This window comes from Terrapene carolina, unplaced genomic scaffold (assembly GCF_002925995.2).
Source record: "Terrapene carolina triunguis isolate 2854851 unplaced genomic scaffold, T_m_triunguis-2.0 Scaffold68, whole genome shotgun sequence".
NCBI classification, from domain to species: Eukaryota; Metazoa; Chordata; order Testudines; family Emydidae; genus Terrapene; species Terrapene triunguis.
This window is the reverse complement of record NW_020664419.1, coordinates 66,544,218-66,556,648: the sequence shown is the minus strand read 5'-3', so window position 1 is coordinate 66,556,648 and position 12,431 is coordinate 66,544,218. Positions and strand designations below refer to the sequence as shown.

The following is a 12,431-nucleotide window of genomic DNA, read 5'->3' as shown; positions in this document are numbered from 1 at the left end:
TCCTGCACCCAAACTCCCTCCCAGAAAGAAACCAATGTAACAGCTGTTCTAAGGTAAGAAATAGGCTATTTTGAATTAACTTAACTATAGTCTACAGTTTTAAAACTGAAATGTAATCACAAAATGGCTTTATGTTAATTAAAAGGCAAGTTTAGTATAGTGTTAATAGCCTCGATGCCATAATTGTGATCATTTTGTTTTAAATTAGAAAAAAAGACTTGTATATGGGGGCCTCACAAAATCTAATAGCCCCAGGCCCACAGGAAAGTTTATCCAGCCCTGCCTGTCACCTATTCCCAGCACCTGGCAAACAGAGGCTAGGAACACATCCCTGCCCATCCTGGCTAATAGCCATTGATGGACCTATACAAAAATATTGTGATCATAGCCCGTTTCCTTATAGAGGGCTGTAAATCCAGTTCTAAATGACTAACTTGTTAATGCATGGACTGCATGAAAAATTTAGAGCAGAAGTACATATATATTATAGCTTCTCCTATCCCACTTCAGATACTTTGTATTGTCAATGAGAACTTTAATCTTTTCTTTTTCCTTATGTGTCAACAGAAATCAATCATTAAAAGGTCAGATAATCTGGTGTTTCTTTATTGTGGTTTCTGGGGACATGATCAATCATGTACTTACGACAGACAGAGGGAGATCTCCAATGAATTGCTGCACCCTGCTGGCAGCATTTGTAAGCATAAGCTGCAATGCTTGTACACAAACACTCACAGTCCCCACCAAGATTACAATTACATGTGTCTGTATGGCAATTTTTGACAAATGAAGTCACATCAATCTGAAAAGTGAAGGGGAAAAAAAGCAATTGAACGTGCGGGCCCCACCTTGCCATCACTTTGCACCAAAATTCCCACCAATTTCAAATTGAATTCTGTGTTTAGAAAGACAGCAGAATTCAACCCTCAAAGTCTGTCATAGAAATCTGAACATTTTCTAATGCCTGGGTAAATTACTTTATCTTTTAACATAGGTATAACTAGAGTTGTCCACACAGGCTAGCACTGACTGATCTTGCAGTAGCATCCCTCCACCCCCTGTGCACAATCACGCACACACAGTAACGTCATTGTCTTCATAGGGAGGTCTGTCATTGCACAGGGTGTGATTCCCAACAATAGCAGTACTGTACAGCTGCAGGCTCCCAATAGTGTGTTCAAGTCTTGATGAAGAACACTGAACAACTTTCAAGTTGCCCAAACAACGTTGCTTGTCTAGAAAACTAAAAGTGTATATCATAAAGTTCATGTGGTACGCCCGCCAACACGCTTGCTATTTAGTGATTATGAACATTTGCAATGGTTACAACATTTAGCCAAAGTTCGTGATTTTCTATTCTTATAAGGCAAATTCTGCCATCTAGTGTAACATCTGTAGTTTTACATTAACAACGTGAAAGGAAGAGCTTGATGAGCAATTTTACAAGTCGATTTACTTTACTTTAAAAAAAAATCAGTGTAGTTCTCTGGCAAGAAATAGAATGTCTGAGAAAAAGTGACTGCATTTCTGGAGCTGTTGTCATTGAAACAAAAATAAAATATTTCTGTGTTTTCAAGATTTTCTCTCTCATTTGTCTTATATCTCCCCAGATTTACATTAGCCCACACATCCATTTGCTTCCCCATGCCGTTCAGAACTCTAAAACTTAAAAAGAAAGAAACTACTGCATTATTTTTGCAACTTGAATTATAAAATAACCCTTTGTCAGGCTGAGGCAACCTTAAATCATCATAAAAATTCTTACTGCAATTCTAAAAGCTGGAAATATTAAACAGTGAGGAGCTTAGTTTAGTAGTTTTAAATCAATCATTGGTAACACATTTTAGGTCTACAGAAATTGTATCACAATCAATAACTCAGAATGGCTGCTTTACCGAAAACTATGAAGACACCATGAGCCAAATTTTCAAACAATGAGGTCTAAGTGGTATATACACCTGGAATGTACTTGCAACTGCAAAATGTGTTGCACACCAAAGGTATGTGTACATATGCAAATACGCAATTGGATATGCATATGTTTTGCACGTGAGGTGAATTCTCGTGAACATAATTTTGCCAATGCAATTTAAGTGCCATTGTTTGAAAATGATCCCAAACACTGGTAAAATAGAGAAAAGTGAGTGCACAACAAAAAACAGAATTCTTAAGTTTTTGTTTGTTTTTAGAGAAAAAAGTTTACCTTCTGAGGATTCCATTTCTATTTCTATTTTATATTTTGAGAATATATTCATCACAGGCTGATGCTCAAAAAATTCCTAAAATATTGGCTAATGTCAATATGAGTAAATCTACTCACTCCATAGTTTAACTACGTACAACACTGTAACTGCTCCATCAGGCAAATTTCTGACCAAATTGGTAGTCCTTACACCATGCCCTGAAAGTTAAGAGATTCAGTTTCTGATAGGCCATCTGGAGATACCATTCGTTATGTCTAGAAGTCATAAAGAACAACTGTGGCAAGCACCAATGCCTACACTGCAATTAAGGGGGGTAATTGCAGCATGTGTACATAGGTGCTGGAACTAGGGGCATACCCCCTTGGCTTGAAGTGGTTTCCATCATTTACAGGATTTACAGTTTGGTTCAATGGATCTCAGTACCCCCACTAGACAAATTGTTCCAGCATACCTGCATGTGTAGACATACTCGAGCTAGCTTTAATCTATCTAGTTTGGCTTGCAATAGCAGTAAACTGCAGCAGCACGAACTAGCAGTAAAAAGGCCCTTTTGGTAACTGAAGGCGCCTGAATAGGCAGATACAATCAGAAATCCAGACAAACATGCAGATTACAAACTATTTGATAAAGGCTCAGCAAACACCCTTATTAATGGGAGCAGAGACTTCCCTTGTCACACTTTCCTCAACCTATCTGCATCATCTCCACCTTGCCTGGATTGAGCCTTAGACAAGTTGCTGTAATCCAAGCCCCTATTAGCCGGGTACCAGCAAAGCCAAGACACCACACATTTGATAAAAAGGTTAGTTGCCAGTCAATTACGTTATCATGGCTCTGACATCCAAATCTTCTCACTCTCTCCCCCAGCATCCTCATATACAGATTGAGCAGGACAAATGACAGAAGACAGCCACCTGAGATGAAAGCTATACATGTGTCTCCAACTGCTCATATCATGTGCATTTAACGCTTGTGGTTATCAAATTTTCAGAATCCCTTGATGCATGTGAATAGTCTTAAACTTAGTTAACAACATAGAAATTTGTAGGTACGTATCATGTACAAATACACTAATACAGTAGAAACTTGATTTTCCAAACTGGTAACCCAAAACTTTCCGTTATCTGAAAGAGGGTCATGTCCATGACATCTAATAATACTGAAAATCCCACCAACTGTCCTATAGCTTTATGATCCGGACTTTGGCTCCAATCTTGCAAGGAGCTCTGTACAAGCACAGGAGTTCACCCACACAGAAATCCTTGCAGCACTGGGGGCTGAGTCAATGGCTTTCAGTTGTACTGTAACAAGGAATTAATTACTGACTCTTGAGTATTTTGCTACCAGAGATTCAGAATCAATATGTTCATCTTTGAATAGTTAATAAAGTATAAACTTACCACATTTCGACAAGGGGCAAAAACATCACTGTACAAAATTGAGCATTCCCTTTTGGCATAGGGGAACTTGCTCTGATGCACCTCACATGGCTTTATGGTTTCATTTGGGCTTTTACACTTAAAAAAAAAAACACAAAATGAGTTTAAACTATTTATATGAACTATGTTTTGTTCTTGTTTTTTGTTTGTTTTACAAGAGACTTACTTTTGGGATATAGCAAAACTCCCATTGCCAGGGAGCAGAGAAAGCAGTGTTAAACAGCAAATATGTTTGCCCCCCCTCCTTTCCTGTGTTTTATCATTGAAAACATTTGCATGAAAAATAACCTTTGCTTTTTGTTTTTAAAAACTCAGATGTTCCTGCTTCATGCTCCATACATGAAGACATTTTTTTTTTATTTGTGACACAGTGTAATCGTTTCCAGAGCAACCAATTGTAACATCACAAACAGAACATCATGGGGCAAATCCATCCCTGGTGTTTTGCCATTGACTTTAAAAGGCATCACACTAGGGATGATTTAGCCCTATATATTCAAATGAAGAAGCAGCAGTAGGAACAGATTAACTCATAAAAAACAAAGAGCCAAAGATCATCATGATAACTCAAAAATGACGGAGATACTCAACTCCCTTTTTGAATCTCCTCCTTCAAAATGAAAAACAAATGGGCAGGAAAGTTTAACAAAAGGACACTCAAGTTGCTGAATGCAGGTTCATCCAACGTGTGTAACCAGGGTGGGAAAGAAAAATCTGGGAAGTAGCAATGGTGACAGAGACCTAGTGCTGATCACAGACAGGAAATTAGACATGACTTTGCAACAGTATGCAGCTCCAAAAATAGCCAGAGCAAGCTGGGCTGTGTAAGCAAAGGCACCACGTCATGGAGCAGAACGTTATGATCTCTTTTCTGATGATCTGATGCAGCTGCACAGAGAATATCATGTTCAGTTATGGCCACCACATTACCAGAAAGATATGGACAAAGTGAAAGAATAATGAGGGAGACTAGAGTGGTTTCCTTGTGAGGAAAGATTAAAGAGAGTAAAATATGTATTGGCTGGCTAAGTAGAGACATGATATCAGTCTATAACAGGGGTTGGCAACCTATGGCACGTGTGCCAAAGACGGCACGTGAGCCAATTTTTAATGGCACGCTGCTGCCTGCTGGAGCAGCATGCCATTAAAATTCCTGCCCGGCCCAGCCTGCTCTTCTCCCTCCCCCCCCTACGGGGGCAGGGGGCAGAAGCATAGGCGTGCGCACAGGGTGTGCCCAGGCACACTCTGATGCAGGGGTGGGCAAATGGCCCCACTCTTCCGGCGCGGCAAGCCGCGGGGTCCGCGCTCCCGGGCCGGAGCACCCGGCCGAGTGCAGCAAGCCACCGGCCCCGCCCTCGCCTTCCCCCCTCCCCTGGAGCCATGTCACCGCACGCGCAGCGCTCTGAGGGGCGGGGCAGCGTGTCTGGCTCTGCGCGGAGCAGAACATGCTGCTAGGAACCTCATGGTAAGGGGTCCGGGGGGGTTGGATAAGGGGTGGGGGCAGGCAGGGGACAGAGAGCAGGGTGGGTTGGATAGGGGTGGGATCCCGGGCGGGATGGTTAGGGACGGGGGGGTCTCTGAAGGGGGCAGTCAGGGAACGGGGGGGTTGAATGGGGCATGGGAGTCCCGGGGTCTGTCAGGGACGGAGGGTGATTAGGGGTCAGAGCAGTCAGGGGACAGGGTGGGTTGGATAGTGGGTGGGATCCCAGGTGGGCTGGTTAGGGGTGGGGGGTCTCTGGAGGGGCCAGTCAGTGAGCAGGGGGGGTTGGATGGGGCATGGGAGTCTCAGGGTCTGCAGAGAAGAAGCGGGGGCAGGGCCTTGGGGAAGGTGGGGTGGAATAGGGGCACACACACACCAACCCCCTGCCGTGACCCCCCCACACACCCCAGTTCTCTGCCCTGAGCCCTGACCCCCCCCACATACACCCAGCCCTCTGCCCTGAGCCCCGCAGCCCCGCACACACCCCAGGTCTGTGCCCTGTGCCCCGCACTCACCCCAGACCCCTGCCCTGAGCCCTGTACCCCTCTCATACACACCCAGCCTCTGCTGGACTCCTTCACCCCCCCCCCACGACCCCAGCCCTGACTCTGGCACCCCCACACATACCCAGCCCCCCCTTCCCTGACACCTGCACTCCCCTCACATGCCCCCAACCCTCTGCCCTGACTCTTGCACCCCCCACATACCCTGCCCCCCACCCTATGCATCCCCCCACATCCCCACCCCCACCCTGAGCACCAAATGGAAGCTCACACACACAAACACACACACCACATTCCCACCTGCACCCCTCGTACCAAATGGGAGCTGCCCAGGTAAGTGCCCCACACCCAAACCTCCTGCCCCAACCCTGAGCCCCCTCCCTCATTCTAGCTCCTGACCCTTCACCCCCAGCCCTGTGCTCAGTGCACTCCCACCCTCAGCTCAGAGCAGAGAGAGGAAGAGAGTGGGCCAGAACCAGGGAGAAGGTAGGGCCAGAACCAGGGCCAGAACCAGGGCAGGGCCGGGACCCCAGACTGGCAGCGGGCTGAGTGGGTCCAGCAGCTGGGATCCCGGCTGGCAGGAGCCGGCGGATGGAACCCCTGAGCGGCAGTGGGCTGAGCTGCTCAGCCCACTGCCGATCTGGGGTCCCGGCCACGCACAGCCTGCTGCTGGTCTGGGATTCTGGCTGCCGGACCCTTGCCAGCCGGGGTCCCGGCCGCAGGCCCCACTCAGCCCGCTGCCGGCCTAGGTGAACAGAACCCCAGACCAGCAGCAGGCTGAGCAGGCCAGCAGCGCAAGATCAACATTTTAATTTAATTTTAAATGAAGCTTCTTAAACATTTTGAAAACCTTGTTTATTTTACAATACAACACTAGTTTAGTTATATAATATATAGACTTATAGAGAGAGACCTTCTAAAAAACGTTAAAATGTATTACCGGCACGCGAAACCTTAAATTAAAGTGAATAAATGAAGACTCGGAACACCACTTCTGAAAGGTTGCCGACCCCTGGTCTATAATGTTTGGGGGCATTAACACAAAGGAGGGAAAGAAATTATTTTGGTGACACACAGGTTTATAACAAAGTAGTAATTGAAGAAAATTAAGAAAGGGAAAATTTGGGGAAATTTCCCTTTGGGGAGATATATTAAGCTGTGAAATAACGATGGAAGTTCCATCACTTGAGAATTTTAAAATTAGCCTGGACAAAATACTAGAAAATTACTCTCAGGAACAATTCTGCTTTAGCAGGGAGATGACCTTTTAATAAGGTTTTCCTAACTATACCAGGCAATGCCAGTCGGGTGACCAGATGAGGGGAAGAAAATATCGGGACACAAAGGGGGGGGGGTGCCCGCCGGCAGAGAGAAAAAAAAAAAAAAAGCCGAGTCCTGCTGGCTGAGAAAAAAAAAAAACAGTGCTGCTGGCGGATATCGGGACACCGAAATATCGGGACATCTAGTCACCCTAAATGCCAGTTATGTATTAAATTTCAGACAACCAAATAGACTTGTAGAGAACTGGTGACTGATGCTCCCTGTACCCCAGCCCCTTTTACTAGCAACCATCATTTGATCTCATCTTCTCTGCTAGATTAATCTTTGTTTATAAACCACATTTTTAAAATCACTGAGTGAACCTGAATCTGATTTCATAGGCCATTCTGGGCACAGCACCCAGAGAGTCAAGATGTCTAGCCCAACACTGTGGAAATAGTCTGTCCTGCTATCATTTGCATGCAGGCAAATTCTAAGATTTGCAGATGACAGTTCTGACAGTCAGAACATGCTTACTTCAACAGAGGCCTCTAACATGGGAGAAGAAATAACAAGAGATTTTCTTAAAGTTGGACCCAGTCCAAAATACCAGATTCCCAAACTTTGGGGAAGTTCAGATCTAGATGTGAAATTTGCAGATTCTAGTTTTTCCTATATATTAATATTAAAATTGGTATCGCTATAGCATGCACCAGGACTCTGTTGTAAAACAATTATTTTGTTTCCTAAAAACCATCCCCAAAATTATTTGGTTTGGTTTTTCATTTAAACTCAACATCATCTACTTACTGAGATACAGGGGTATCTTTATACCACATATAAAGTTTATAGACAAAGATTCTTCCATAAGTATTCAAATGTCCCTCCCATGCATTGATTTGACTGGCAATTTGGAAAATGCACTCTAAATGTTTACATGTTCTTTTTTACAGTAATTAACTTTTCATACTGTTTATTTCTAAGTTGGTGAACAGATATGTTACTTACCTGTCCTATTGCCCAGCTCTCTCCAAAAACCTGAGCATTTCTCACTTCCATGTTGTTTGATGTAGTCAGATCATTTGAAGTATATTTATCAAAATTTCCACACAAACCTGCTAATTTACCCTAAAACATAAATTGAAAAATTTTAAACATCTTTTGATTGGTTTGTAATTACAGTTTGATTACTGACAGTGGTCAAACATTTTTGGTTTTACTTTTTAAATAGTTTTAAGGGAGAAGAAACTAAATTAATGTTGCCTTAATATCAAGTTTACAGGGTGATTATAACCCTGACTCACACTTTGATGATATTTGAAGTGCCACTATATTTAGACCTCCGAACTAAAGGTTTTAAAAGCTGAAAATTATATTTTCATTTGTTATTCTATTTTCTGCTTCCCAGAATGTATCTTTACTTTCTGACTGAATAAAGGGACTGGGGTCTCTACAAAACTCCCTCTAAAAGCTGACATTTGTACGATCCAAGTCAAAAGCCAAAAGTTCTGATACATTACCGCAAACCATTGGAGCCTGACTAAATAATGATCATTAAGACCTTTTTCCTATATCCAAGTTAGAATAGCGAGGGCATTCATATCAACAGTTATGCACAAGCCAGTCACCTGTAGCACTCTTAATACTGGGGCATGCGCTTTAGGTCCTACTACTGCAGCCCCTTTTTTGGTTGAGCTGAAGTCTCTGAGAAAGGTGTGTGTGACGGGGAGAAGTGTGTGATGTATTGGTGTCCTTCTATGGGCACTATAACTCCTCTTGCTGAGGGGCCCCTTCAGAACCCCGCTCTGAGCATGTGCATTCATGGTTGACACTGAGGGTATGTCTACACTCCAGTCAGAGGTGTGACTGTAGCATGTGTAGACAAACCCGATCTAGCTAGCTTGAATAACAATAGCAGAATAGCACAGCACAAGCAGCAACAGGCTAGCTACTTAAGTACATCCCCAGGAAACTGGGTGGGTTTGTACAGCCTGTGCTGCTGTCACGGCTATTGTTACTGGAGATAGCTAGATCAAAGCTAGATCTGGTTTGTCTACATGTGCAGAAGTCACACCTCTGACTGCAATTTAAACATACCCTTGGTAGGCGCTCAGAGAGTGTCTCCTATTTCTTTTCTAGATCCTTTTCCCTGGCTGGGTGTTTGCCAGTGTTTATTTTAACCCCAAAATGTGAGTATTTAATAAACTGAGCTGTCTGTTCTACAACTGATTCATCTCGGTCTCTTCTCGCCTTAATTTGGGTTACACTAATACCTGAATGTCACAGGAGAGCAGTGGAATGTATTACCAGGGATGTCAATTAAAAACAAAGACAATAATGATTATTCCACAGAAGTCAACAGTTGCATTTGGAGCACTGAAAGCATCTTGACAGTATGCTTCGTGCTACTACCTGAAACATCTTTGAATTACTAAAATAACCTGACTGAAAGCAGCTTTACCAATGTAACACTCCTACAGTTAGAAGACAAGCAAAGATATTGATTTCAATATCTAGTGCAAACCTCAGACTCTACGAGTACTTGTTACTCATTTAAAGGCAGATTCTGACACACTTGCTTATGCCAAATAGTAACATATTCCTCAAGAACTCCTAATGAAATCACAATTTGGCCTGTATTTATTTTTCTCAATTTGAGATAATTTCATTTTATTATTGCTTATGAGAGTTAAAGAATGACAGTGCTAGCTTAATCCAGGAATAGTGTAGGCAGCCAGCATTCAATTTCTTATATGTTGCTATAAATGTTGCTGTTACTTGACCTGCAACATACCAGCTGAGATTCTTAGCAGAATGTATTGGGCTGAATTCTGCTAAATTGTGCCAAGGTTTTTAGATTATTGATAAATATACACCAAGAGTGAGACCATCAAAGTCATAGAACTTGTGACCACATAATGGCCTCAGCTATGAGGTTCGTATCTGGGGGGGGGAAATCCAAGTTCAAGGAGTTTATATCCAATATTCTGCTTTGGATCCATCTTTGCTTTGTGATCTAAACCAGGTTTCAAAAGTGCCCAAAGATAAAATGTTAATACACTGAATTCCAAGGGCCTCCCCATATTTCCACCCCACACTGTATTTCTTTCAGTATGAATGAACCTCTTTGTAATATAAAATACATTGTATATCAAGTTTACAATTTGGTTCACCTTCCACCGAGGTCCAACTTTGACATGTATCGTTGTCTTCTTGTCCCACAGGATTGTAATTTCCTGTTCTGGAAAGTGTACCACTGTATAATATCCAGCCTTCCAAAGCTGATATGTTGGGTTTTTTTCCCGTCCCCTTGCGGTCCTCTGTCAGAAATGGATATTTGTGAAAGATCTACAACAGCAATTCTATAATGCATTCAACCAAGACATACAGCCAACTAATAACTAGCCCAAAGAGTATTTTAAAGTATAGCTTAACCCTAGCATGTTATCGAGCAACTAGGGAGCATTGCCTCAGCTGTTTTGTTTTAAGAATTTTTATTTTATTTGTAGTTATTTTGGCTCAGATGCTGCCTTCCGTCATAAAAGCACATGGACAGAAACAAATGAATTCAAAAACTCCTTGGCTCCATTGGAGCAGCGGCAGCCAAGCATTCTTCCCAGTGGGACCAATATGGGTGTGGAAGGGGAAAGGGAGAGGGGGCTTGAAAAAGCAGTGAACAAACAGAATTTTCATGGGGACCCAAGCTACATCAAGCTTGGATGTTTTTGATACTTTAGATTGAATGAGACTCAGTTTAATAAATTAAATTTGTGTGTTTCAGACATGTACTTTAAAGGGTCATCCAAACAAGGAAAGAGAACAACTAACCTGTTTGTCAGAAGGTTCACTAAAATAAATCTCAGTGTCTCCAACAGAGATCAAAACGCTCTTAGAGCAAACAATGTCATTGTCAAAGCACTTCTTGTTCTGGGCAATTACAGATACATTTGAGTTGTCTGTACTCTGCAACATGAAGAAAAAATAATTTTATTTACAAATACAATTACATTTCACTTCAGCAGATAAATTCCAGCTTAAACATCTTAAACTGAAAAGCCATGTAAAGAGGTATCAATCAAAGAAAGGGATTTTAAATCCAGTATTGTACCTTCTTTTGATTCAAAGCTTAGAGTTAAACACAAAGAACTATTAAATCCATCTTTCAGTCATTTTATATTATTGAGGACTTTATTCACAATTTGAGGATTAGCCTAGCCTAAAATTAGATTTTTAACTAAATAGAAGTTTGGTTTAGGTTTTAAAAATTGACTGTACACAGAAAAAAAATCTAATATTTTAGCACAATATGGTAATCATAGTCTAGCTATGTTATCAACAACAATGAAAAGGAATTTTTAAAAAGCATGCAGTCTGAGAATGTGTTGCTATTGTATTTTCAAAAACAAGAAGTCTACCAACCATTTGTCAGATTTGTGGTAGGCAATAGTGAGATTATCTACCAAAGTCGCTGGAACCCTGAGGAGGGCCCCCCTAAGGAGGCGGTTGCCTGTTGTGGGAACCCTGCAAAGAGACCCTGAGGAAACTGTTACCTGTCACTGGAACCCTGCAGGGGGACCCTGAGGAGGCTGTTGCCCACAGCTTGAACCCTGTCTGGCCCCGCTGGCTGCCAGCTCCAGTCCCATGGCCCCAGGGGCTGAAGCAGAAAATGTCACAGAGGTCTCTGGAAGTCACAGATTTCATGACTTTCATGACCTGCATGACCAGGGCCGGCTCTGGCTTTCTGGCCGTCCCAAGCAAAAAAAAAAAAACTTGTGGTGCGGCCGGAGCCAGGATGTGCCCCGGCTAGCGGGGGGGAAGGGGAGGGAGCGGGGGGAGAGAGAGAAGGGGGGCGGCCAGGACTTCAGCGGGGCACTGCCACGCGGCACCTTCCACCATGCCCCCTGCCGGGAGGGCTCTGCACCACTCCGGTCGGCTGGGAGGGAAGGACGCGGGCTGCCCTGCCGGGCTTGCTGCAGGGCGCTCCCGTCCTCCATGCCGCTGCCCCCTACAGGGCGGCCGGAGCGGAACAACAACAACAACAACAAAAACAAAAAAAGCAGCAGTGCCGCCCTAGGATTGGGCGGAATGCCGCCTCCTACAAGCTGCCGCCCCAAGCACCAGCTTGCTCGGCTGGTGCCTGGAGCCGGCCCTGTGCATGACATAAACGTAGCCTTACTCATAAGTTATGTAGAGGCCACCAAACAGCCTTCAAACAGTGAAGACTTGAGAGACCTGATTCTGATCTTGCTTACATCAGTGTAAGTCAGGAGAAACTCCTGTAAAGTCAGACTGGTGTCAGATCAGTTCTAGGCATATGCTCATAACAAGCCCGTGTTAGATATGAAACAGTAACCTGAAGATGACAAGCTCTATATCCCACCCCTGACTGAGTCACCCAGTTATCCTCCATTTGGACTCTGTCTATAACAACTCCTTGAGGCCTCTTTTGTACTCATACAAATACCCTAATTTTTGTTCCCTTGAACATTCTCAGAAAATATGACTAACTTAATATATTGCGATGCAGCAAAATCTCAGAAGACTC

At 43.4% G+C, this 12,431-nt stretch overlaps 1 protein-coding gene across 1 annotated transcript in view; it reads right to left on the bottom strand.

The window, feature by feature from the left end:
• Window positions 1–12,431, bottom strand: part of OTOGL (otogelin like) — a 143,951-nt gene that overhangs the window by 66,551 nt on the left and 64,969 nt on the right. The window contains exons 26-30 of the mRNA XM_026648946.1: window positions 10,715–10,849; window positions 10,060–10,206; window positions 7,895–8,014; window positions 3,605–3,721; window positions 646–802 (exon numbers count right to left, since the gene is read on the bottom strand). Coding sequence (XP_026504731.1) covers window positions 646–802; window positions 3,605–3,721; window positions 7,895–8,014; window positions 10,060–10,206; window positions 10,715–10,849 — 676 coding nt within the window. The remainder of the gene's footprint in view (window positions 1–645; window positions 803–3,604; window positions 3,722–7,894; window positions 8,015–10,059; window positions 10,207–10,714; window positions 10,850–12,431) is intronic.